We start from the raw sequence: 23,665 nt of genomic DNA, 5'->3' as shown, positions 1-23,665 counted from the left end.
AATGTGCCTGGAGAATCTAACAAGTAGCACATATAAACAACCGGCTCATGTCAGTTCTAGTTCATCTGCACTAAACTATTAGTCTTAAAAATGAATCACGGCTGGACAGTTTCCAGTACGATCATGAGACAGATGTGTCTCCCCCGAAACAAACCAACCAGGAGAATTAAGTATTAAAATAAGTATTAGGAGTTAAAGCGAGACATTAAAGCAAAAACGTTAACATTTCTGAACGGCTGTTCCACACAGAGTTACACAGACCTGAACATCCTTCAGCGCCAGTAAAGAGTAAACCATATCACAACATTACCGGTACATTGTGTAGAGATGAGTCAGATCACTGATCGTGACGGTGTGTTCCTCACGGCACGCGGGAGCTCTACACGTTTGACCACAAAAGCAAAAATATGCAATCATACGCTTCCAATAAAGCCTGGTAATTACATGGCCTTTTGTTCATGTGCATTAGGAAGCGAGACGCAGGCTGACCTTTAAGAAAACATCATTTTCCTCTTCACACATGCCAATTCAGCGACGCAAAGAGCTTTCGTGATGAATGTTTTTCAGCTCAGTCGCACTGACGGCCTTTAGCTCATTATCTCAAATAGACTTTGGCAAGAAAATAAATCTTGACGCCCAGATAATACCTCAGCAGAAGCTGCAATGTTTTCATGTCATATTACAGTAACAGAAAAGAATCTGAACCCTGTTTTCATGCCGAGTTTGGCGCTGTAGAGAAATGCAGTGAAGATACACAGAAGTTCGCAACAAAAACCCAGTAGGATTTTTCCATTGGCTTTTGGATCATTGCAGAAAATAAGCAACAAATCTTATGATTCTTGCACTTTTTTCCCCCTCATCTTGATAATCTTGACAAATGAACAACATTTTGAAGCCTGCATCCTCTGTGGACCCATTTAGCGAGACAAGTAAAAGCTTTAATGGCAAATGGGGTTTTACTGATGCATTTTATGTTGTTGAATGAAATGTGAAAATATTTTGAGACTTCAGGCATTTAACCACCAAATCCCATTAAACTCCAGAAGTGCTAAAACTACACAAGTAATCCCTGCAGTGATTCATGCTTTAACAGCTCAGTGCGTTATAATTCTCAATATAAAGTAACTCACATTGATGTCCAAACTGCAGAGACTGAGCGCGTCCACATCTCTCTTCCTCTGCTTCCTCTTCTTCTGTAAAGACACGAGTGATAATCAGTTCAGTGCTCCTTTATCTCTAACAAACAGAGTTTATGTTTCATAACACCTGCAATATTTTAGACACCACTGATTTTATACTGTTGAAATTGTCATGCAGAAGTCACATATAGATAACTATCACACGACAACACAATATAAAGCTTGTGAGTTCACCATGTTGAAATTAAGCGAAGACGCAGATGATGAAAAATGTGAGCAGGATCTAATTCATAAACTAAAGTCATTTTTATTTGTGCACTTAAAAATAACAAAGGATTTCAGGATACTCAGGAATCAAACCTTTTAGACGCACCTGGACGTTTCTGAATGTTAGTGGAGACATTTATGTGGTTGTTGTGGAGTTACATTGATCATCTCGACATCACGTTTAACTTCTCCACAAGTGTCCACAGTTCCTGAGGTGTTTATAAGACAGCGGTGACATGTTCTGGTCAATAGTGTTCGGTGCTCGTCTGTGCTCAACCACAGAACAGTTTCATGCTTTGCTGGATCTGTATTATTGCGTTAGAACTGGCCTCTGTTGTCGCTTGCGAAAACAAAATGGCGGCGCCGTGGGTGTAAACGTGCAGATTAAGGGCCGGTGATATTATAATAAGATCCTCTTCATACGTCAGAAGAGGAGCGGAATCTGATCGGCTTATTTTTTTGTAGAGAAAGGCTTAGCAAAACAAAGTTACTGGGTTTCACTTTTCACGTTGTCAGGGTTGGTAGAAGAACCGGGGACCCGATTATACACTCTAAAAAATGCTGGGTTGTTTTAACCCAATGTTGGGTCAAATATGGACTAACCCAACCTTGGGTTAAAAATGCAATTTAAAAATGGACAAACCCAGCCGTTGGGTTTACATTTTTAATGTAACCAATGCAATTTGTCCATTTTTTTATTGCATTTTTGTCCATTTTTGATTTTGTCCAAAATGCAATTTGTCCATTTTTAAACTGCATTTTTTAACCCAACGTTGGGTTAGTCCATATTTGACCCAACATTGGGTTAAAACAACCCAGCGTTTTTTAGAGCGTAGCAAGTCAGATTTTCATGATATGTCCCTTTCAATGCATTTGACCAGTTCTAGACCAACTGTTGTTGTAGATGGTAAATAAAGTGTTTATATAAATCATTCTATCAGTCAACTCTATTGCCAGCGTTGTTATGTGTTGACAGCACAATGCGGAGTGAACATCTACACGAGTGCGGACAGTAGAGCCTGTGAAGGTCTGTTGCTCATGACCCTTGACCCCATGGAGAACACCCGCTGTACGTGTTCAAGTCCCACCAGTGCCAGACACGTAGATTTAGTGCAGGACAGTATCATTATTCTGTATGTCTGTATGTTCAGAATGAATATTGCTGGTGCATTACATTTTGTACACTGACTAATATTTCTAAATAGCATGTAACAAAATAAGAACAGGAACTTGGATTTTTTTTTATTCTGTCTTGTGTTGTTCTATTAATACTCGTATTAATTAATTTCTTCTGTGAACTCAACAAAAGTAATACATTTATTTTAATAATGTACTGGTCGCTGTAAGATAATGTACTGTAATTGCAATTTTTAAAAAGGACCACAAAAGTATACACATAATAACATAACATGAATTGGTTTATCTGGTTAAAAAAAGTCTTTGCAGTGTCTCTAGTGTTTGCATTTAATAAATATTAATGGCTTGCAAATTAGATCCATGCTTCATCTCTCCTTGCCTGAATGACCATCATATGATTATATTATTACATTATTACATTTTAGTCTGTTCCTCAAACACGGCTATACTTTTATGGTAGATTAATGGCACTTTTGTGGTGTTTTTTTTGGTTGTCTTTTTTGTAGCTTGAAAGCTCCAGCTCCCACTCACTGAAGTGTCATGGTGAAAAGTTATATTATTAAAGAAAATACATTTTGACCTACGGCAGAGAAAAAGTCCGATGTGTTAGGAACAACATGAGGGTGTGCTGAAAGTGGGCACACGTATCACAGTTTCCAGTTCTGCGTTCAACACTGATAATAATCAGAAATGTTTCTTGAGCATCAAATCATCATATTAGACTGACTTCTGAAGGATCATGTGACTCTGAAGACTGGAGTAATGATGCTGAAATTCAGCTTTGATCTCAGGAATGAACAGGAAAATAACAGTATTAACCAAAATTCTCATATAAAACAAATTCGGTTTCAGTTGTAAAGCAGCAATAAAAAGACGATAGTATCATTATTCAGCTCGATTTACTTGACTGGATTGCAGCACGTTTGGATGATCCATCTTTTTCTTCGCCAAACCAAGTGTAAGAACATTTATATGGAGAGTATTGCTGCTTTAACCCATTGTAGTCATCATTATGCCACCGAAAAACAATTCATAAATCACCTAATGTATCACAAACAGCTTCTGAACACAGCAAATACATGAGAGAGTTACAGTGAACCTGGAAATATAATGTCACAATCACAGCCACTTTCACATGAAGACTAACCTAACATCCACACACACCCAACTTTATCTCTCATTCACAACACTTAATCATTTCAAACAGAGTAAACACTCAGGCTTACATAAGAGCTTCTTTTACTGGCCTCGATGGAGCCGCAACATTTCACAAAAGCTGCTTTAGATTTCTAAAATGTTCTTCACACTAATATAAATGGTTCTTTTAAGAACTGAAAGGTTCTTTGAGGAGCCAAAAACGGTTCTGTAGAAAGTTAAAAGTCTTGAATGACATCGCCAGTGTTTCTCCTGGACAAGCAATGAGAAGAAACGAAGAGCAAACTGAGACGTTTGAAAAGACTCCAGTAACGCATGTCTCCTCTTCAGTTTCAGTGTTTCAGACTGTGCTTCAGATATGCCAAGATATAGTCAGATATCAAAACCAAACTCTTCCAAGATCTTATGATCTGAGGTATTCCACATTCATTTGATAAGTTAATAAGATGTTGGCTCACCTTCTGATGGATGAAAAGGCAGCACCCCATCATTGGGCTTCACAGCACTGGTCCTCAGACACACAACACCCCCCGAAACACCTTCACAATCCCCCAGCATGCAGCGCTGTCACCTGTCTAACCCTCAGCCATGAGAGTGTGTGAGTGTGTGTGTGTGTGTGTGTGTGTGTGTGTGAGCAGCAAACAGGATGTTCTGGAGGAAGTGTGTCGGTGCTATATCGGGCCGAAGCTCTCAGACTGCATCTCTGCTGGTGTTTGTCTGAGGCCGGTGGCGTCAAACAACTTCCGCTTACAGGGAAGAAGCGTTTACACCCTCCTCACACACATCAGCTAACGCTGCTGGGAAATAATGCGCTTTACACTCGAAAGTTGACTTTTTTACTTTAAGTTTTGCAGCAGGGTTCATCCTAATTGTTGATGCACAACCCAGTAGAAACTGTAATATTGTGAACTATTTTTACAGTCGAAAATAACTGTTTTCTATGTGAATATATGTTAAAATGTAATTCCTGTGATCAAAGCATCATCACTCCAGTCTTCATGATCCTTCAGAAATCAGTATAATATGATGATTTGCTGCTCAAGAAACATTTATGATTATTATCAGTGTTGAAAACAATTGCCGCTGCTTCATATTTTTGTGGAACCATTGAAAATCTTCAAGTATAATATATATATGTATGACTTGGATCTGTACCTGCACTGTTTAGGAGATGTGTGTACACTCAGAGAACACTTAACAACAGGAAGCCAGAAAATCCCTGCTAAACACACTTCCTGGAAACAAGCGGTCTTCCTTTAAGCACTTCCTGTTGAAGAAGCGCGCTGTGTGTCTGATGCTGGGATTATCATACTTGCATGATGAGTTTACATGAATGTCACTGCAGTGTTGTAATTACCAGATGCATTTTGGGAGTTTCTTTTCAAATGGGAAATAATTGGTGTTGGTTAATTGTGAATATTGACAGTACTATTAGGATTTTCGGTGAGGCTGTTCACATGACCTTTTAAACGCGGTCTCAACATTGGCCACTGGAACCACAAGTGAACGCAGTTATGGCCTAAATGCATAACCGCATGACATCTGGCATCATAACCACATTATAACATGTTGGTCTCGTCTTGTATACACAGTTTTTGAGGTGCACACACACACACACACACACACACACACACACACACACACACACACACACACACACACACACACACACACACACACACACACACACACACACAGGGTGATTAAATCGCTGGAGGTTGCCAAATCACAGTAATGTTTGTTGGTTTTGGCAGCAGGCATTCATACTCAACTGCTATATCTAACTATATCATTAGAGCGGATCAGGTTTGCCTCAAATCGAAAAAGATTTCTAGTGATGTCTAGTTTCTGGATTTTGTTATTTTATTTTTCACTGCTAAGATGTTTTTGGACATGCAAGACAAGACAATTTTATTAGTAAAGTGCCTTTCACAATACACTTTGTATCCAAGCAGCTTTAAAGAAATTCATACTGTGTGTGTGTGTGTGTATATATATATATATATAATCAAATTGTAATCACTGACTGTAATCAAATTGAAAGCTTGTGAATCGACATCTAATCGAATTATGGAATTTGTGTGAATGAAACATTGCTGACATGTACAGAGCTATAAAAGCATATACAGTAGCTCGAATCACATGGTTTTGGAAGAATCTGATGACAATCGTTCACATTGAGATTTCTGACATTTGCCAAAAAGTGAGCACAGTTTAAGACATTAATGTTGAGATCTCTTTTGAAAGTCTAATGGAGATCTTTTACTGGGATCTTTTTCTCAGAATATTTTCGACAAAAATCATTTGATCTCTCTGTAATCATCAATCATATTGCTGTCTAACAGACGATTTTTCTTTCCTGCAGGATTAATTGTGTCGACAGAGAGTATAAGATTCGTCGCGGAGAAGATGAATTCACTTCTAAACTCTAATCTGGAATCAGAAATGAATGAAGCCGATGTGTTAATGTGACCTAAGGTCTTTTATGAACATCACATGTAGGTCACAACTGCAAGAACATTTTATATGGTTATTATCTGAAGTGATATGGAGTCATAAACCCAACATATTTCTTCATCACATTGGCAGAATTCATTGCTGACCTTGTGGTTTTATACAAAAAGAAGTCTGAAATGATACGGCTCAGCCCTTGGACTATCTCACGACTGCAGATCAAGGGAAGGCCGACAGAGGCATTCTGAAGGGAGTGTGATCCCACAATTATCAGACGTCCCATGAACCTTGATATAGTGACATGATCAGAATTTATGTTATTTGTTGGCTATTTATGAGCAGCCTAACACTGTCAAACACTCACAAATATATTGAGGTAAAACTATTATTGAAAAGCACATCGCTGGAAAAGCCAGTATGCCTTTTTCATGGAGGTTTGTTGATTTATGCTCTTTTGTGATTTGGTTTGGTGCTGGTCTAGCTGTTCAACTTTTGCATGAACTTTCAGATAAAGCTTTTTTACCCAGGAAGTTTTGCTGGTTAAGAAGGCAAGTCACAGGAAATGAGGAAATGAAGTTATCTGTTATGTTTCTTGCATTCTGTCATATACTAGAGGCACCCATTTGTTTCACCAGGTTGGTGAATGAATACATTGGTATTTGGTTGGTGCTGTGACTTATTTCAGATATTTCAGCCACCTCACAGACTAACATATAATGTTGAAAATTAAATGATTATTACTAGGGGTGACCCCGAATAGTCGAAGATTCGATGCTTCGATAGGAGGAGCCTGATTCGACTACCGATCTCATGGTCGAATCTTCGCAGAGGTGTTATGAAACGAGGATCATGCCCCTTTGGCTATATGAGGGCGCTCAATTTCACATAGAACTAGCTTTTATGTCAATACGTTAATATTCAGCCTATTATGATAATGCTGTATATAAAAATGTGCAAAGAAAGAAGCTTTTAATAAATATTTTTTAAAGTGCGTGAATAAATCCAAACACCCCGTGACCAGGGCAGGACTTAGGGTGGTGGGGGCCCCTGGGCTTGAGTCACTTTCGGGCCCTACCTTCTATACATTACTTTAAATAGAACAAAATGATACATACACAAGCTTTGTATTAGAGCTACACAATTCTGGATAAACTGAGAATAAAAATAGAGATCACGATTCTGAACAAACAACTAAACAAAATAACATAATTTATGTTAATTACTGAAGTCTATTAAAAATGTTTAATTAATCTGAATTATAAAAAAAAAAAAAAAAAAAAAAAACTTGGGTTTGAATGAATGATTCAATTCCTCAATCAAATGCACTTGTTTCAATAGATGAATCAGCATTTTTGAACGAATCTCCTGAATGAACGATTCAATGACAAATGTTTTTTAAAAGTCATTTGTCGTCATCTGGTGGCATAACAATATAATCGATCCAAACGTTATTTGAAGTGCAAAGCTATTCAAAAGGTGACTGGTACCATAGACAGTGTTACATGTTAAAAAACGTAATAATTTATTTATATGACCACCGATTGAAGCTTGAAAAAGTTATTTTCCAATAAATAAATAATGATTAAAAAAGTTCAAAGTGATCATAAGTTTATTGCAATGCAGAAATGTCTTGGTCAGAATGAGAATAAAACACTTATTTACCTGGAAAACATATGTTTTGATCGTGGCATTTCTTTGAGATTTAGAATCCAGAATTCCTATAGGCTAATTATTGTTTCTTTTATGAATTTAATAAAGAACTCTGTCTCGTATTCTGTCCAAACGATCCATGTAGGCTACTTTTGTGTCCATTCGTTTTTCCTTTTTTAACCCGTAATTGAAAAACGAAAAATGAACGGTTGTTGTCTTTTTAAAACGCAAAGTTGAACACCAACATTTTAATTTGAACTGGCTACACCAACTGCTGCGCAAAAAAGTAAATATCGACGAATTTTCAGATTTTTGTTTATGACTTTTTGCCCCTTTATAAAACATTTAAAATATCCACAAATTAATATGGAAAACATGTCGATTTTACTGGTTTTCAAAGGCCAAATTAGAACCTGGAATTTATGTTTTTCCCGCAGTGCTGAATGAGAAGAGCCATAATATTATTAATAAACTATTGCTTTGGCTAAAATCACATCTCCATCTCCGCTAAGCAGATGCGCTTTTAGAGAGAAATGCACATTTCATACGGATTAATCAGAAGGTATTAGCTTTCGATTCGAATTTGTTCGTTTTAAAGTGGACATTTCAAGCTTTAGCCTACATAGGCTATATATTGTTTCAGTTGTCGTGCTCCAGTTTACGGAGATCATGAAAGTGCGTCTGATTGTTTTCTTTTATTTTACAAAACGTTTTCTTGTTATTGTGAGTTTACACAAATAAAAGTAGTTGGGAATAATGTATTATTATTTTCTGTATGACCAGAAATGATAGAGTATTTTAAGTTGTTTCCACTGTTGATAGGAAAATGCAAGTGTTCGCGGCCGCGCCTCCGTGCCATGCAGTGCGCTCCACACATTTAGCTTTGTTCCTTTCTTGCATAAAAGCGTCTTCTAAATATAGCCTATTAAATGTTATAATTTAATAATATAAAATTATTATTATTTGCGTAGCTATACATGGACCTCAAACACACCGCGTCTTCTAACTGTGGTGACTGTAAATGCGCAAAAACTGTTTCCATTGCAGTTTTGCGAAATATTCCTTTTTCGAATTGCCTGAAAAACCACCTCATGTGAGCGTAAAACCTCAAGATGACTGACATTTAATTTAGCTAATTAAATTACATTTTTTTCATTGCAGGGCAGCCGGGCCAGGTAACAATGCTAGACCAATCAACAAACTTTAAATGAAAAATTAAATGACTGACATATTATTGAAAAAATCAAACGTAAACGGGCGGGGCCCCCTATTGGGCGGGGCCCATGGGCTTGAGCCCAGTCAAGCCCAATGGTAAGTCCGGCCTTGCCCGTGACAGATTTAAGTTTCACTTTCGATCCGTGACCGACAGAGGAGCGTCTTCGCGGCAAGGATTTAAATCTTTAACAATGTCTGCGATAAGAAAATCTAAAGTGTGGATGTACACCATCAGAAAGGATATTCTCCAAGGCTGGATTTAGCATCAGGAAAACCATTATCGCACTTCTGCCGGCCAACGTTAACACGTTTCACGCATAGACTGGGTTTCACGTTAGAATGTATTTTATCCGCGCGCACAATTTGAAAAGACTGACCGGAGTGACAGACCGGATTTGTTCTCTCCGTACTTCGAGGTAGGGTACAAGTGATTTCAAAACTTTTCAGCCGGTTCTAATTTGATTTTTGGATGCTGTGAAAATTTTTAGCTAAAAAGACTGCCTCCAGTTTAGCATTTATTGTTGTTTCTGCAGTTAAAAAGACAAAGTTGAAAATTCTGGCTACTATCGTTATTTTAATAATTTCTTTATTTTAGTTTAATTTATTAATCTGTCAGGGTTATCTAATCTAACTATTTGTGGCTTGTGTTTTGAATATATGTTCCCCTGCACTTTAGGCATTTTGCACACATTTGCTCATCTTGTGACTTGATTCTAATTTATTTCGTTTTGTATTTTTTATTTATTAGAAAGGTATAGGCATCGAACATCGAAAATGTTTTTATACATTTTCTTCTATACCTTTGTGTGATTTTCTGTACATCGCGGCTTTGAAACGTTAAAGCCCCGCCCCCATACACATGATTCGACTATTAATCGACTATAGGCAAGACATGACGATTCTGATTCGACTATGAAAATCCATAGTCGGGGACAGCCCTAATTATTACTAGTTTTATGGCCAATATTTGCATCATGAAATTGATTTTATTTCAGTTTTTATTTAATTTTTTTTTACATTTAACTGGTCATATTTGTTTTCTAACCATTTAAAAACACACTTTAGGCTAATGGGATAGTTTATCCAAAAATACGTTAAGTAATACGTTAAGTCCAAAGTCGTTATTTACTAACCCTCGTGTCATTTCAAACTTGGGCATATCTCTTTCTTTGGTGGAATACCAGGAGGATATTTTGAAATATAAAACAGTAGGCCCATTGACTTTCATTGTAAACCAAACCCCATTAGCATGATTAAGATTGTTTTACAAGCAGGCTATCTCTGTTTGGACGTTGAGAAATAGTTTAAAAGGCAAACACAGATGACCTTTTACATGTGAAGAGTGTTGTATAATATCAAGGAAATGCAATCACCCTGCCTTCTTGTTTATTGCCTTTTTGTTACACAATGTATTAAATATAATGCATTGCTAACAATGCTGTTTTTCTAAGAAATGCCCTATACTGTATGGGCATAGATGTACAGTGATTGTTAGTTATGTATGTGTGTGTGCCTACCCATCAGAAGAAGGAGCAGAGGTCTGTGCATTTATGTGTGTCTGCTCAAGGACACAAAAGACTGTGGTTCTACTGTGGTTCTACTCATAGAATCTCCTAGAAAAGGAAATCAGTCATCTTGGTTGAGTTTAATGGAGTTCAAGGTCATGAAAAGGCAGACAGCTTACACCTGAAAAGCCTTGAGAAGGATCTTGGAAACCAGAGCTGAGGACAAGCAACCCAGAGCTGAAGACAAGAAACCCAGAGCTGAAGACAAGAAGCCCAGAGCTGAAGACAAAGTTGCTTTGAAACAATCTACATTGTTAAAAGCACTATATAAATGAAGATGACTTGACTTGACAAGAAACCCAGAGCTGAAGACAAGAAGCCCAGAGCTGAGGACAAGAAACCCAGAGCTGAAGACAAGAAGCCCAGAGCTGAGGACAAGAAACCCAGAGCTGAAGACAAGAAACCCAGAGCTGAGGACAAGAAGCCCAGAGCTGAAGACAAGAAACACAGACCTGAGGACAAGAAGCCCAGAGCTGAAGACAAGAAACCCAGAGATGAAGACAAGAAGCCCAGAGCTGAGGACAAGAAGCCCAGAGCTGAAGACAAGAAACCCAGAGCTGAGGACAAGAAATCCCAAGCTGAAGACAAGAAGCCCAGAGCTGAGGACAAGAAGCCCAGAGCTGAAGACAAGAAACCCAGAGCTGAGGACAATAAATCCCAAGCTGAAGACAAGAAACCCAGAGCTGAGGACAAGAAACCCCAAACTGAAGACAAGAAACTCAGAGTTGAAGACCAGAGCTGAGGACAAGAATCCCAGCGCTGAGGACAAGAAACCCCAAGCTGAAGACCAGAGCTGAGGACAAGAATCCCAGCGCTGAGGACAAGAAACCCCAAGCTGAAGACCAGAGCTGAGGACAAGAAACCCCAAACTGAAGACAAGAAACCCCAAGCTGAAGACCAGAGCTGAGGACAAGAAACCCCAAGCTGAAGACCAGAGCTGAGGACAAGAAACCCCAAACTGAAGACAAGAAACCCCAAGCTGAAGACCAGAGCTGAGGACAAGAATCCCAGCGCTGAGGACAAGAAACCCAGAGCTGAAGACCAGAGCTGAGGACAAGAAACCCAGAGCTGAAGACCAGAGCTGAGGACAAGAATCCCAGAGCTGAGGACAAGAAACTCCAAGCTGAAGACAAGAAACCCAGAGCTGAGGACAAGAAACTCCAAGCTGAAGACAAGAAACCCAGAGCTGAGGACAAGAAACTCCAAGCTGAAGACAAGAAACCCAGAGCTGAGGACAAGAAACCCGAAGCTGAAGACAAGAAACCCAGAGCTGAGGACAAGAAACCCAGAGCTGAGGAAAAGAAACCCCAAGCTGAGGAAAAGAAACCCAGAGCTGGAGACAAGAAGCCAAGAAACCCAGAGCTGAGGGCAAGAAGCCCAGAGCTGAAGACAAATAGACCCAGAGCTGAGGACAAGAAGCCCAGAGCTGAGGACAAGAAACCCAGAGCTGAAGACAAGAAACCCAGAGCTGAAGACAAGAAACCCAGAGCTGAAGACAAGAAACCCCAAGCTGAGGACAAGAAGCCCAGAGCTGAAGCCCAGAGCTGAAGACAAGAAGCCCAGAGCTGAAGACAAATAGACCCAGAGCTGAGGACAAGAAGCCCAGAGCTGAGGACAAGAAACCCAGAGCTGAAGACAAGAAACCCAGAGCTGAAGACAAGAAACCCAGAGCTGAACACAAGAAACCCCAAGCTGAGGACAAGAAGCCCAGAGCTGAAGCCCAGAGCTGAAGACAAGAAGCCAAGAGCTGAAACCCAGAGCTGAAGACAAGAAGCCCAGAGCTGAAGCCCAGAGCTGAAGAAAAGAAACCCAGAGCTGAAGACAAGAAGCTCAGAGCTGAAGCCCCGAGCTGAAGACAAGAAACCCAGAGCTGAACACAAGAAACCCAGAGCTGAAGACAAGAAGCTCAGAGCTGAAGCCCAGAGCTGAAGACAAGAAACCCAGAGCTGAACACAAGAAACCCAGAGCTGAGGACAAGAAGCCCAGAGCTGAAGCCCAGAGCTGAAGACAAGAAACCCAGAGCTGAAGACAAGAAACCCAGAGCTGAACACAAGAAACCCAGAGCTGAGGACAAGAAGCCCAGAGCTGAAGCCCAGAGCTGAACACAAGAAACCCAGAGCTGAGGACAAGAAGCCCAGAGCTGAAGCCCAGAGCTGAAGACAAGAAACCCAGAGCTGAACACAAGAAACCCAGAGCTGAGGACAAGAAGCCCAGAGCTGAAGCCCAGAGCTGAAGACAAGAAACCCAGAGCTGAAGACAAGAAGCCTAGAGCTGAGGACAAGAAACAAATTACAAATTAAATTATAGTAATATAACTATAATATATATAAACTGAACAAAATTATAAACGCAACACTTTTGTTTTTGCTCCCATTTTTCATGAGCTGAACTCAAACTGAACTTGCACAGGTGTGCCTTAGGCTGGCCACAATAAAAGGCCACTCTAAAATGTGCAGTTTTACTTTCACAATCAACAACCTTTTTTACGGACCCCCTCTATACAGTAAAACTGCACATTTTAGAGTGGCCTTATATTGTGGCTAGCCTAAGGCACACCTGTGCAATAATCATGCTGTCTAATCAGCATCTTGATATGCCACACCTGTGAGGTGGATGGATTATCTCGGCAAAGGAGAAGAGCTCACTAACACAGATATAGACAGATTTGTGAACAATATTGGAGAGAAATAAGCCTTTTGTGTACATTGAGTTCAGCTCATGAAAAATGGGGGCAAAAACAAAAGTGTTGCGTTTATAATTTTGTTCAGTGTATATAATCTAGGCCTAATAATATAACTCAGATTGTATTCATCTGAAAGAAGAAAGTCATATACACCTAGGATGGCTTGAGGGTGAGTAAATCATGGGGTAATTTTAATTTTAAAGTGAACTACTCCTTTAATAACTGTGCTAAATTTAAGGCAGGCTTAGACTGGCCATCGGGCGCAGCAGGTGAAATGTTCAAACCCGGAGGCCAAGCTACTGATTTTGCCCGCTGTCCCACTCATGTGTGCCAACTTTCAGTAATATTTGAGTGAAGTAAACTCATTTCATTTGGTTAATGTCACTTTCAGGTTTTTAGAGTATAGGGTGCACATGTACTAGTACAGTGTTTCCCATGTTCCTGGAGGCGGTGTGCCTAGAGTTATGAATAGTTATGGTGATGAATTTTACATTTGCATATTCTATAGTATGAATAGTTTTGTAAACAAAGTAAAAGTGTTGAGAAGCAGCTGATTAACATGTTTTAATTTATATTTATTAGATACATAATGTGTGTTTTTTATATGTATAGGCCTATTATATGATTTTAAATTTGAAAGTAAAGTAAATTATAGTATTTATGCTATATCGTGATCTGTGCGAGTGCGTCATTGCCTTTCTTTGATGACGATGTAGGGATTTCCAAACAAGCGATTGTTGTCAGCGAATTCCACTTCAACGGATATATCCCATGTGAACACTGTGTAGGGATCCTGTCAATCTGATCGCACTTCTACACTTTTTCCAACTCTTCCTAATCAAACACACCTGACTCAACTCATCAGCTCATTAGAAGAGACTCCAAGACATGAAATGAATGTGTCAGATAAGGGAGACGCTCAAAATGTGTACTGTTGGTGTGCCTCCAGAAACAGGGCTGGGAAACACTACTGATGAACGGTTTTCCAACGCTGGCCGTGGTATATGCCAACAGTGCACATTCTGGACGTGATTTTGGATCATTTGGCGAACACCACACTACACTACGTTCAAGAAACCTGCAAATCCATTGATTTCAAAAGGGCACAGAGACAGAACACTCTTCCTGTTGATAGACCTAAAAAAACCAGCATATATTCTGAACTCACCCCTCTGAAGAGCCACTTCTCTGATGTAGAGAGGAGAGAAAATGACTCCTTCCTCTGCAACATCGGCCTGGTGGGAGAAAACAAGAAAAAGACATCATACACACAGGTGATTTACACTACAGTAGCAGAGACTGGCACAGATGGACATTACACACTGACAGACTAAAGCTGCGCTCACATTTACTGCTGTTTGGTGAACTTTCACGGGAGAAATCAAATCCATTCACTTCGATAGAGTGCTGCAATGATGGCGTATTTTTGTAGGCCAAATCCCAGAAACGAGTTCGCACTTTAGCACTTTAGCAAATCTATGTTCTTTTGAATGGGGTTTTGGTTAAATGCCTGAAATAAGGTCTGTGGGTCACACAAGCTCAAGATATTTTCAAGTCTTATTCTACAACATAAAATACGTCACTAAAAACCCCCTTTTTTAAAGCTCTTACTTGTCTTGTAAAAGGTGATTGCTACCAAGTGTCTAAACTGGACTCGGCTGCCAGGAATATTAAATGCATCACGGCGAACAGGTGAACTCATCTCCTAGCCTCGTGTTTGTAACTGCGCACTTGCAAACTATTATAACTCAAACTTTCAGTGTTATATTATATGAAGTCTGAAAGAGTTGTTAAAAGATTTACACTAATTCTAACTTATTCACTAACATCAGTATTGGCCTAATAGTCATCACTGTAGCGCTCTATAGGAATCTACGCGATTGGGAGTTTCATGTGAGGGTCAAAAAAGCTCAAATTGTTGACGATGACCAACAGAAAGCAGTTTGGTTTGAAAGCGTCATTGCTGCACTAGTTTTGCTCGTGACCGGACCTTAACGGTCGGTTCACACAGAACGCATTTGGTCTTCCACTCTGCTTCTCTTCCATTGTTTTTTCTATGTAAACATGCGCTAGACAGACGCGTTAGATCCTTGAGCTTGCGTCTTTTGCAGTGTCTGGCCAGTGACATGGCGGTCTAAAAAAGCAGCGTTCAGGTTCAAAGATGTTCAACTTTTGTTCAAATTTTCTTATTTAAAGCGGTGCTATGCAGTTTTGGCAATTTCTTCGCTGTTTTCTTGCTTTTTGCTCGCAGGTTTCTCTATAGAGCTCCCCCTACAGCTTCGGAATAGATATTTGTTAACACTGTCGTCAAAACTTGTTGGCGACTCTCCCCCCTCCCATCTTCTCCCTCTGGTCATGTGCATTTGTTTTCAAAGAAGCCGGCGAACGCACAGAGCCATGTCCACTGAGGTGTGTATGATACACAGAAGGCTAGCATATAAATGTTTAGATAGTGTATGTGTGGAGTGCCGTAAATTCGTTAAATAGCTAGACCTGATATCACGCAATACTTCCTGACGCTGAGGCCCAAAGTTGCAAGGGTGGTTTTTCCGCTTACAGGCGCTAGGGGGAAGCGAGACGGCCACCATTCAACCCGAAAAAAGTCATATAAGCTGTTCAGTTAAGGTAAATTAAGCTAAACTGCACAGTTCCCCTTTAACCTCAGCAAGGTGTTCTGTGTGAATGGGCCCCTAAGACATCTGAAGACACATGACTGATCAGCGGCTGAATGATGGAAAACCACTTTGGTTTACAGCAAGACACATTAGCGAACCACTACAGTCCAGGGAATGAAAAGGTGATGAGGTTTTTCACTTGGATGGAGTCATTTCCACTGACTGCAGTTTTGTAAACAGGTCTGTCTCAGTCATCAATGTGGCAGGACAGGGGAATGGCCTTCTCCTGACCCAGATCCTCAGGTGATGCCTTTCTGTCTGGCTATTGTGACAAGCTGCTGAGAAACATCTTTTTTTTTGCACACAGTTCTCCAAATATTTGAGCTTGTAGCATTAATTTTTGTTTATTAATTTTAAAACGGAAAGAATTCTTAATAAAGTCACCATGAAATCAAAAATGGACAATTCCTGTTTTCGAATGGAATATTGCAGTGTTTATTATAAATGATTTATCTGTGCACATCATTATTCTGTTAAATTCATGTTCTGGTAATCTTGAATCAGAATAAGTTCCTCTTGCAGCATCTCTTCTCTGATGATGAGGGCGGGGCTATAACCTGTCAATCACACGAGATCAGCCAATAGCAAACCACAACCATCCAATCAACTCCACACAGACAAAATCAAGCCCCGCCCACATTTGTTCTTGTTCCTGAAGCGTTTCACTCAGATATACGACACAATAGAGAAGAAAAGACCAGCGCAACTTAAAAACAGTTTAATGACAACTTTAAGAAAATACGCATTTAACAATGACAGACAGGATAATGATATATCAGCCAGGCCAATTTATCTGCCAGTATTTGGCCAATTTAAGAATAAATTATCAGCTAATAAACTGCATTATTAGCTTTTTAACAAAAGCATTAGCTCAGTGTAGTTCGTTTATACCCTACGTTTAGCTTTTTACTTCTGTGATTGTATTTAGGTATCAAAATCATAAAAGTTGTGTTAATTTGTTAAGATTATCATGGTGAACAAAACGTTTAACGTTTAATAATCTATTCCAAAATACAATTGGGGTTTTGTTCTTTTGGTTTAGCTTTTCAACATAAACATTTGCTCAATTAATAAACAAGTGAATATATATATATATATTTTTTTTCCAGCTGTTTTGAGTAAATTGTTTCACCGTTGAAATTTATAGTGGTCTTGAACATATATATATATATATATATATGTTTAATCAACCACTATTTAACATGTGGTTTTGTTTTTTCTCGTCTCCTGCTACAAAACTAAATTGAAAACTATATTTACATGCAGAAAGGTCCAACAAGGAGCAGTTTTTCTGCTTTGGCAGGAGTTTTGTGGTTAAATTCTCCATCTCTTGGCTCACATGCCCCCCTCTGGCATTTACCTCCTCACTTTATCAGCGTTTAAAGATGCCTCCCACTGCGATGGGAACATTATCCCACTTCCTGACAAATCCATGAGTTCATTTATTCAATCTACTGCTTTAACAGCACAATATCTTCATCCAGACATTCAAGCTGAGGTAAATCTCACACACACACATCTGCCACGCAGAATGATCCTCATGTTAGTGCAGTCCACTATAGTGCACATACATGCGTTTACATAACTAACAAAGACATTATGGCTGCCATGGCACACGCAGAGTAGTTTATATTATAGAATGTCTCTTGGTTTGTAATCAAAGCATGCTAAAACCAATTTCTTAAGTTGTTTTTAAATTCAGGAATTTTGATATGGAATGATTCATTCTGGTTCTTGAAACGGATAAGTATTACACACACACACACATTTATATATAGTATATATATATTTCTCCTTTCTCAAATATTTTCACTGAAATTTAACACAATTATCAAGTATATATTAAAAATATAATTTGTTAGTCAAAAACTAATTTCTTTTCATGAAATAAACAAACAATAGATGTCAATTTTGGAAAAAATGAATGGCTGGATTTTTAGTGGCATTAGTGGAATTGCATTAGCATGGTTTAAATCATACTTATCTGACCGTTATCAGTTTGTAGCAGTGAATGAAGTCTTATCAATCACAAGTTCAGTATGGCGTACCACAAGGCTCAGTACTAGGACCGTTGCTGTTCACCCTGTAAATGCTACCCTTAGCATGACATTAGTTTAATTTATTAGTTATTAGTATATTATTATTAGTTTTATTTTCAACAATATTATTCATTTTAATCAATATTATTGATTTGACTACTGACGCTGTTGTGTGGAAGCTGGAAGATGCCAGTTTTTTGCAGAACTGCTTTACAGATGAAATGAACTAATTTAATAATTGTTGATCTTTCAACAGAACCGAATCAACACTGAACTAACTTCAGCGCACGTCATTTCAGCTGAAATGCATCATTTTCCTGTTATCGCTGTAAAACTGCTTTAACCCTCATGTGGTGTTCATGTCATTTTTGACTGGAGAAGATTTTCTTTTTCCTGAAAATACTAGTTAATGTTATCGCATTGAACTGAAACTTAGTGACTTTGTTCACAGAGACTATAACAACTTGTCCAAATTGGGTTTTTTTTACTTTTTTTACTTTGTTTTTTTCACCTTGTTACACTTATGGTGTTCCCGGTCAAAAATGACAGGCCTACACAAAATAGCTTATAAATCCCTCGTTATGCTATATTATCCCCAAAAATTGGATTCAATCTTTTTATCAACTTGTTTCCTTTCAATTAGGACTGGTTTTGTATTCAATTTTCAAACAGTTTAATTGTAGGAGTCATTTATCCGAGCTTATGCACCTCAGTTTTTGAGTGAAAAAAGCATTATTTATTAATAATTTTGGCAATATTGAGAAAAATGCCTACTATCAAATAAATGAGGCCTATGAATAATCAGATGCAAATATAAATATAAAACCAGTCCTAATTGAAAGAGAACAAGTGGACAAAAAGATTGAATCCAAGATTGGGTGAAAATATGGTATAATGCGTGATTTATAAGCTATTTTTTATAGGCCGGTCATTTTTGACCGGGAACACCACAAGTGTGACTATGTGCCATATTTTTTACAAAACAAAAGTTTCAAAACAAAATTCCTGGTGAAATATTAGAGTAGACTAGTGTGATCAACAGTAGCCATTTTTTTCATTTTTTTTTTTCATATTTCCAAATTGACTCATAAATTATTTGTTTTTTACTCAAAAAATGAGATGCCTACTCTCAGATAAATGAGGCCCATGATTAATCAGATGCAAACAGAAATATAAAACCAGTCCTAATTGAAAGAGAACAAGTTGACAAAAAGATTGAATCCAAGATTGGGTGAAAATATGGTATAATGAGTGATTTATAAGCTATTTTTTATGGGCCTGTCATTTTTGACCGGGAACACCACAGGTGTTATAGGGTTTTGAACACCACATGAGGGTTAAAACAATCTGTACTGTAAAGCGGTAAATAAATAAAGGTACACACACACACACATACTAAAGCCGGTTTACTCAATACTGATCTACATATAAATATGATACTGTAATTAAATCCGCCCACAATAATCACCTCAAGGAAACTTGCCAATGTAAGTCTGAGTCTAAAGAGCATGATGTAGTTTGGGGTTTGTAAACAAAGTAAATGTGATACAGATACAGATACTAGAGAGCATTTGATTGGACAAAACCTGATGAGAGTGCAGAATGATGCCATCATAATCGTTGACCTGTGTATAGTAGAGAGACTGCAAGTTAACAGATGTGTTTTTATAAACTGAAGTTAACAACTGATAAATAGTGTTAAATAACAAATGTGTTGCTCATTGTTAGTTAAAATGAGCCATTTCATTAACTAAAGTTAACTAATGGGACCTTATTGTAAAGTTTTACCAATTACCCAGATCCAAAGTGAGTTAGTTATTATAGTGAGTTAGTTATTATAGTTTTATTTATAAAGCGCCTTTCCCAAACTCGAGGCACTTTGCATTTTGTTTAAAGTGCATTGAGTGTAATACATGCTATATAAATCTAACAAATTATTATTTCTTAATAAAAGTATAAATGTTATAAAGAACACCTTATGCATTAAAAAACACCTGTACATCATCTGGGTATTTCAGACACACAGAAAATTCACGCAATTCCACAGTTTATATATACTATAAAATGTTAGAAGTATGATTATTACAGTATGCCATTCTGGTTCATGTTTACACCAGATCCTGATCTCTAATTATTCACTGCCATCTAGTGGCCAACATTCAATCTCACCTCTCAAAATAAGTCTGAATCTTTGATTCACTTCAGAGGACTATCTATCTATCTATCTATCTATCTATCTATCTATCTATCTATCTATCTATCTATCTATCTATCTATCTATCTATCTATCTATCTATCTATCTATCTACCTACCTACCTACCTACCTATCTATCTATCATAGATTTAGCCACTATTATAGACTGAGATAAAAAGCTCAAAACACGTTGTTTGGCAAAAACGATTAAATGCTATGTTTCATATTACGCTGCATAACGAGGCCTTTTATTCCCATCGGATCATCTGACACACGCAGTCGCCCTCCAGCTGCTGTAACCCGGTCTATGACTAAATCCCAGCAAACGCTTTTCTGTAAAGACTGTTACTATACATGACTTAAAGTCAGTACGCATGTAAATATATTTTTCACAGCATTCCCTTCTCTTTTCCAAAAAATAATACAAATAATAATAAAAAATCATTATGGCATACATTTTATTACATATATAAGTTTAAAGTAGGGAAAGTTGTTGTCCAGAAAAACACAGTCTGGCTATTACACGGAGATGGGAGTTCAGGAAGCAGTTTCCTGATCTCTGCACTCTTACCTGCACAGGAAACACACACTCACGCACACACACACTCACAGGTGCACACATCTTTGTGGGGACTCTCCATAGACGTAATGGTTTTTATACTGTACAAACTGTATGTTCTGTCCCCTTACACTAACCCTACCCCTAAACCTACCCATCACAGAAAACTTTCTGCATTTTTACATTTTCAAAAAAATATAATTTAGTATGTTTATTAACCCATTTCCCTCATGAGGACCGCTGGCTGGTCCCCACAATGTAGGTGATCTCAGGTTTTACTATTCTTATGGGGACATTTGGTCCCCACAATGTAATATAAACAAGGGCACTCGCACACACACACACACGCACACACACACACACACACACACACACACACACACACACACACACACACACACACACACACACTCTATAGATTTGATATTTTGAGCCGATTTTAAAACATGTTGTTTTCATTTGTGAGTGAGTTTGTTGCATTCAGAACAAGCTGAAAGTCTGGCAGAACATGACCCTCGGTCGTTTAGTGTACGATGGCCAGTATTTTTACTGTAACCATTTACAAAGTCAGCAAGTGTATGATGCCTAGTGTTTTAACATTTTAGCTTTCCAGTCTTAAATCTCAATTTACGCAGTCCAACCATTGTATTGATTATTGTTTTGGTTTAACTGAGCACTGAACATGCATGTGAAAATCATAATTCAGTGCTGAGGTTAAAAAAAAAAAAAAAAAGAAGAAGTTATTTTTCATCATAAACACTTGTACTAATGTTTTTTTTCTCAATCACTTTAGCTCAATTCTCAGATGAGATTTTTTGTTCACACTACATTTGCATTTTTTTTTCATTTAGAAATGTGTGTAAAAGTCTACAATTTGCGCAAATAACTAAATGCACATCTTGTTGATAACTGATGAGTTTATTCTTAGTGGAATTGTCAAACTCTTTACAACTTCTGAGCCATCACGTGCATCACAATCTGTGATAATATTGACAAAATTTACTTTATGTCTTTATTTGTAAAATGGACATGCAAATGTTTACTTGAAACAAATTGCAAAAAAATAAATGTACTTCATACCTACAAATATGCATATTCTTTTTCTGTGTACTACAGTATTGACTTTTCCAAGAAAATGTGGAAATGTCCTTCTAAAACCTGTATCTAAACCGTTTATTGTGATATTCAGACAGACAGACCTGATATTCTTGTATAGTAATCAGACAGTATCAACAAAAAAGTACAAACAAAAACAAAACAAAAATGAAATGAAATTTGCTGTTGAGAAAAACAAAACACCAAAAAATTGGCTCACACAATAACAAATAAAGTTCCCTTTTGAATGGGCACTCGCACTGCGTCCTCGGACGAGGATACGTTTATGTACGTGTGAAGACGATCACTCACAACACTTGAGGACACACGACTTGTCTGGGTAAGGAGCACGTGTGTTCAGTTCTCCAGGGAACTGAATGCGCTCATTGTGAGGTGTGCTTCGTGATGCATTCGCGAGACTGACTGAAAGAGACAGGTAAGAAGCTATTACTTTGTTCTCACCTGAGGGATAGTAGTTAGCGTTTGCACGAGCGCATTCGGCTCTCGAGGGAGTCGAAGGCCCTCACAGTGATGTGCTTGTCACTATTCAACATGTCATTCTTGATTAGTGATAGAGCCTGGCATCTTCGAGGGCTCTCGGGGGAGCTGAACGTGCTCTTTATGATGCGGTCGCTGTGATGAGCTCCTTTGTTGTTTGTTCTCTCTCGAGGGATGAGAGAGGAATGAGAGACACCACGGTTCGGGTCCATAAGGGCAGGCAGGTTCGATCACGGAGGAGAATAGAATAGAATGAGGCATTTATATAGCGCTTTCATATGTACTACTGTACATCCAAAGCGCTTTACAATCATATCAAGGGATCTCTCCTCAACCACCACCAGTGTGCAGCATCCACTTGGATGATGCGACGGCAGCCACAGTACAACGGCGCCAGTGCGCTCACCACACACCAGCTATAGGTGGAGAGAGGAGAGAGAGTGATAGAGCCAATTCAATGGAAGGGGATTATTAGGAGGCCATGATTGGTAAGGGCCAATGGGTGGAATATGGCCAGGACACCGGGGTTACACCCCTACTCTTTTGCGAGAAATGCCATGGGATTTTTAATGACCACAGAGAGTCAGGACCTCGGTTTTACGTCTCATCCGAAGGACGGTGCTTTTTGACAGTATAGTGTCCCCGTCACTATACTGGGGCATTAGGACCCACACAGACCACAGGGTGAGCACCCCCTGCTGTCCTCACTAACACCTCTTCCAGCAGCAACCTGGTTTTCTCAGGAGGTCTCCCATCCAGGTACTAACCAGGCTCAGCCCTGCTTACCTTCAGTGGGCAACCGATCTTGGGCTACAGGGTGATATGGCTGCTGCTCGCAGGAGGTGGAGTCGTCTGAGATTTCTTTCCCTTTCCGGCCTGCTATTACTAATGTGTGAGGCCTAATGTTACCTTAAGATCTGCCGGCACAATAGCAGTGCTCAGTGTTAATCTCTGGAACACGACGGGAAGCTTTTTATTTTTTTTCGCCCTAGTTTGCTAACCTTTCCGAGTTCTAGGCCCCTTCGTGAGAGTTGGAGTCTAGAGAACCCGTCTTTCCTTGGGTTTGACTGAAGAGCAGAACCCTCCCCCTGAGTCGGGGTTTGAAGCAGGATCCTCCAGTCCCTGGGATGAGCTCTTTCCATCTCGAGAACCCAACAAAAAAGGTTTTTTTTTTTTTAGTTTGCGAACCCTTCCCTTCTAGGCACCTTCGTGAGAGTTGGAGTCTAGAGAACCCGTCTTTCCTTGGGTTTGACTGAAGAGTCGGGGTTCCCCCTGAGTCGGGGTTTGAAGCAGGGTCCTCCAGTCCCTGGGATGAGCTCTTTCCATCTCGAGAACCCAA

General features: G+C 38.9%; 1 protein-coding gene across 3 annotated transcripts in view; it reads right to left on the bottom strand.

Annotated features, from left to right (window-relative positions):
• arhgef3 (Rho guanine nucleotide exchange factor (GEF) 3) overlaps positions 1–23,665 on the bottom strand; it is an 83,318-nt gene that overhangs the window by 47,671 nt on the left and 11,982 nt on the right. Inside the window, exons 3-4 of one of the 3 annotated variants that reach the window (XM_084416574.1) lie at positions 14,434–14,500; positions 1,131–1,193 (exon numbers count right to left, since the gene is read on the bottom strand). In XM_084416574.1, coding sequence (XP_084272700.1) covers positions 1,131–1,193; positions 14,434–14,500 — 130 coding nt within the window. Of the gene's footprint in view, positions 1–1,130; positions 1,194–4,156; positions 4,418–14,433; positions 14,501–23,665 lie in introns of those variants that run through there. The other 2 variants (XM_084416576.1, XM_084416577.1) reach the window with 2 other exon arrangements.

Source organism: Rutilus rutilus, assembly GCF_951802725.1.
Source record: "Rutilus rutilus genome assembly, chromosome: 8".
Lineage (NCBI taxonomy): Eukaryota > Metazoa > Chordata > Actinopteri > Cypriniformes > Leuciscidae > Rutilus > Rutilus rutilus.
Note: the sequence above shows the minus strand (reverse complement) of the source record. Positions and strands in the feature narration are given on the sequence as shown.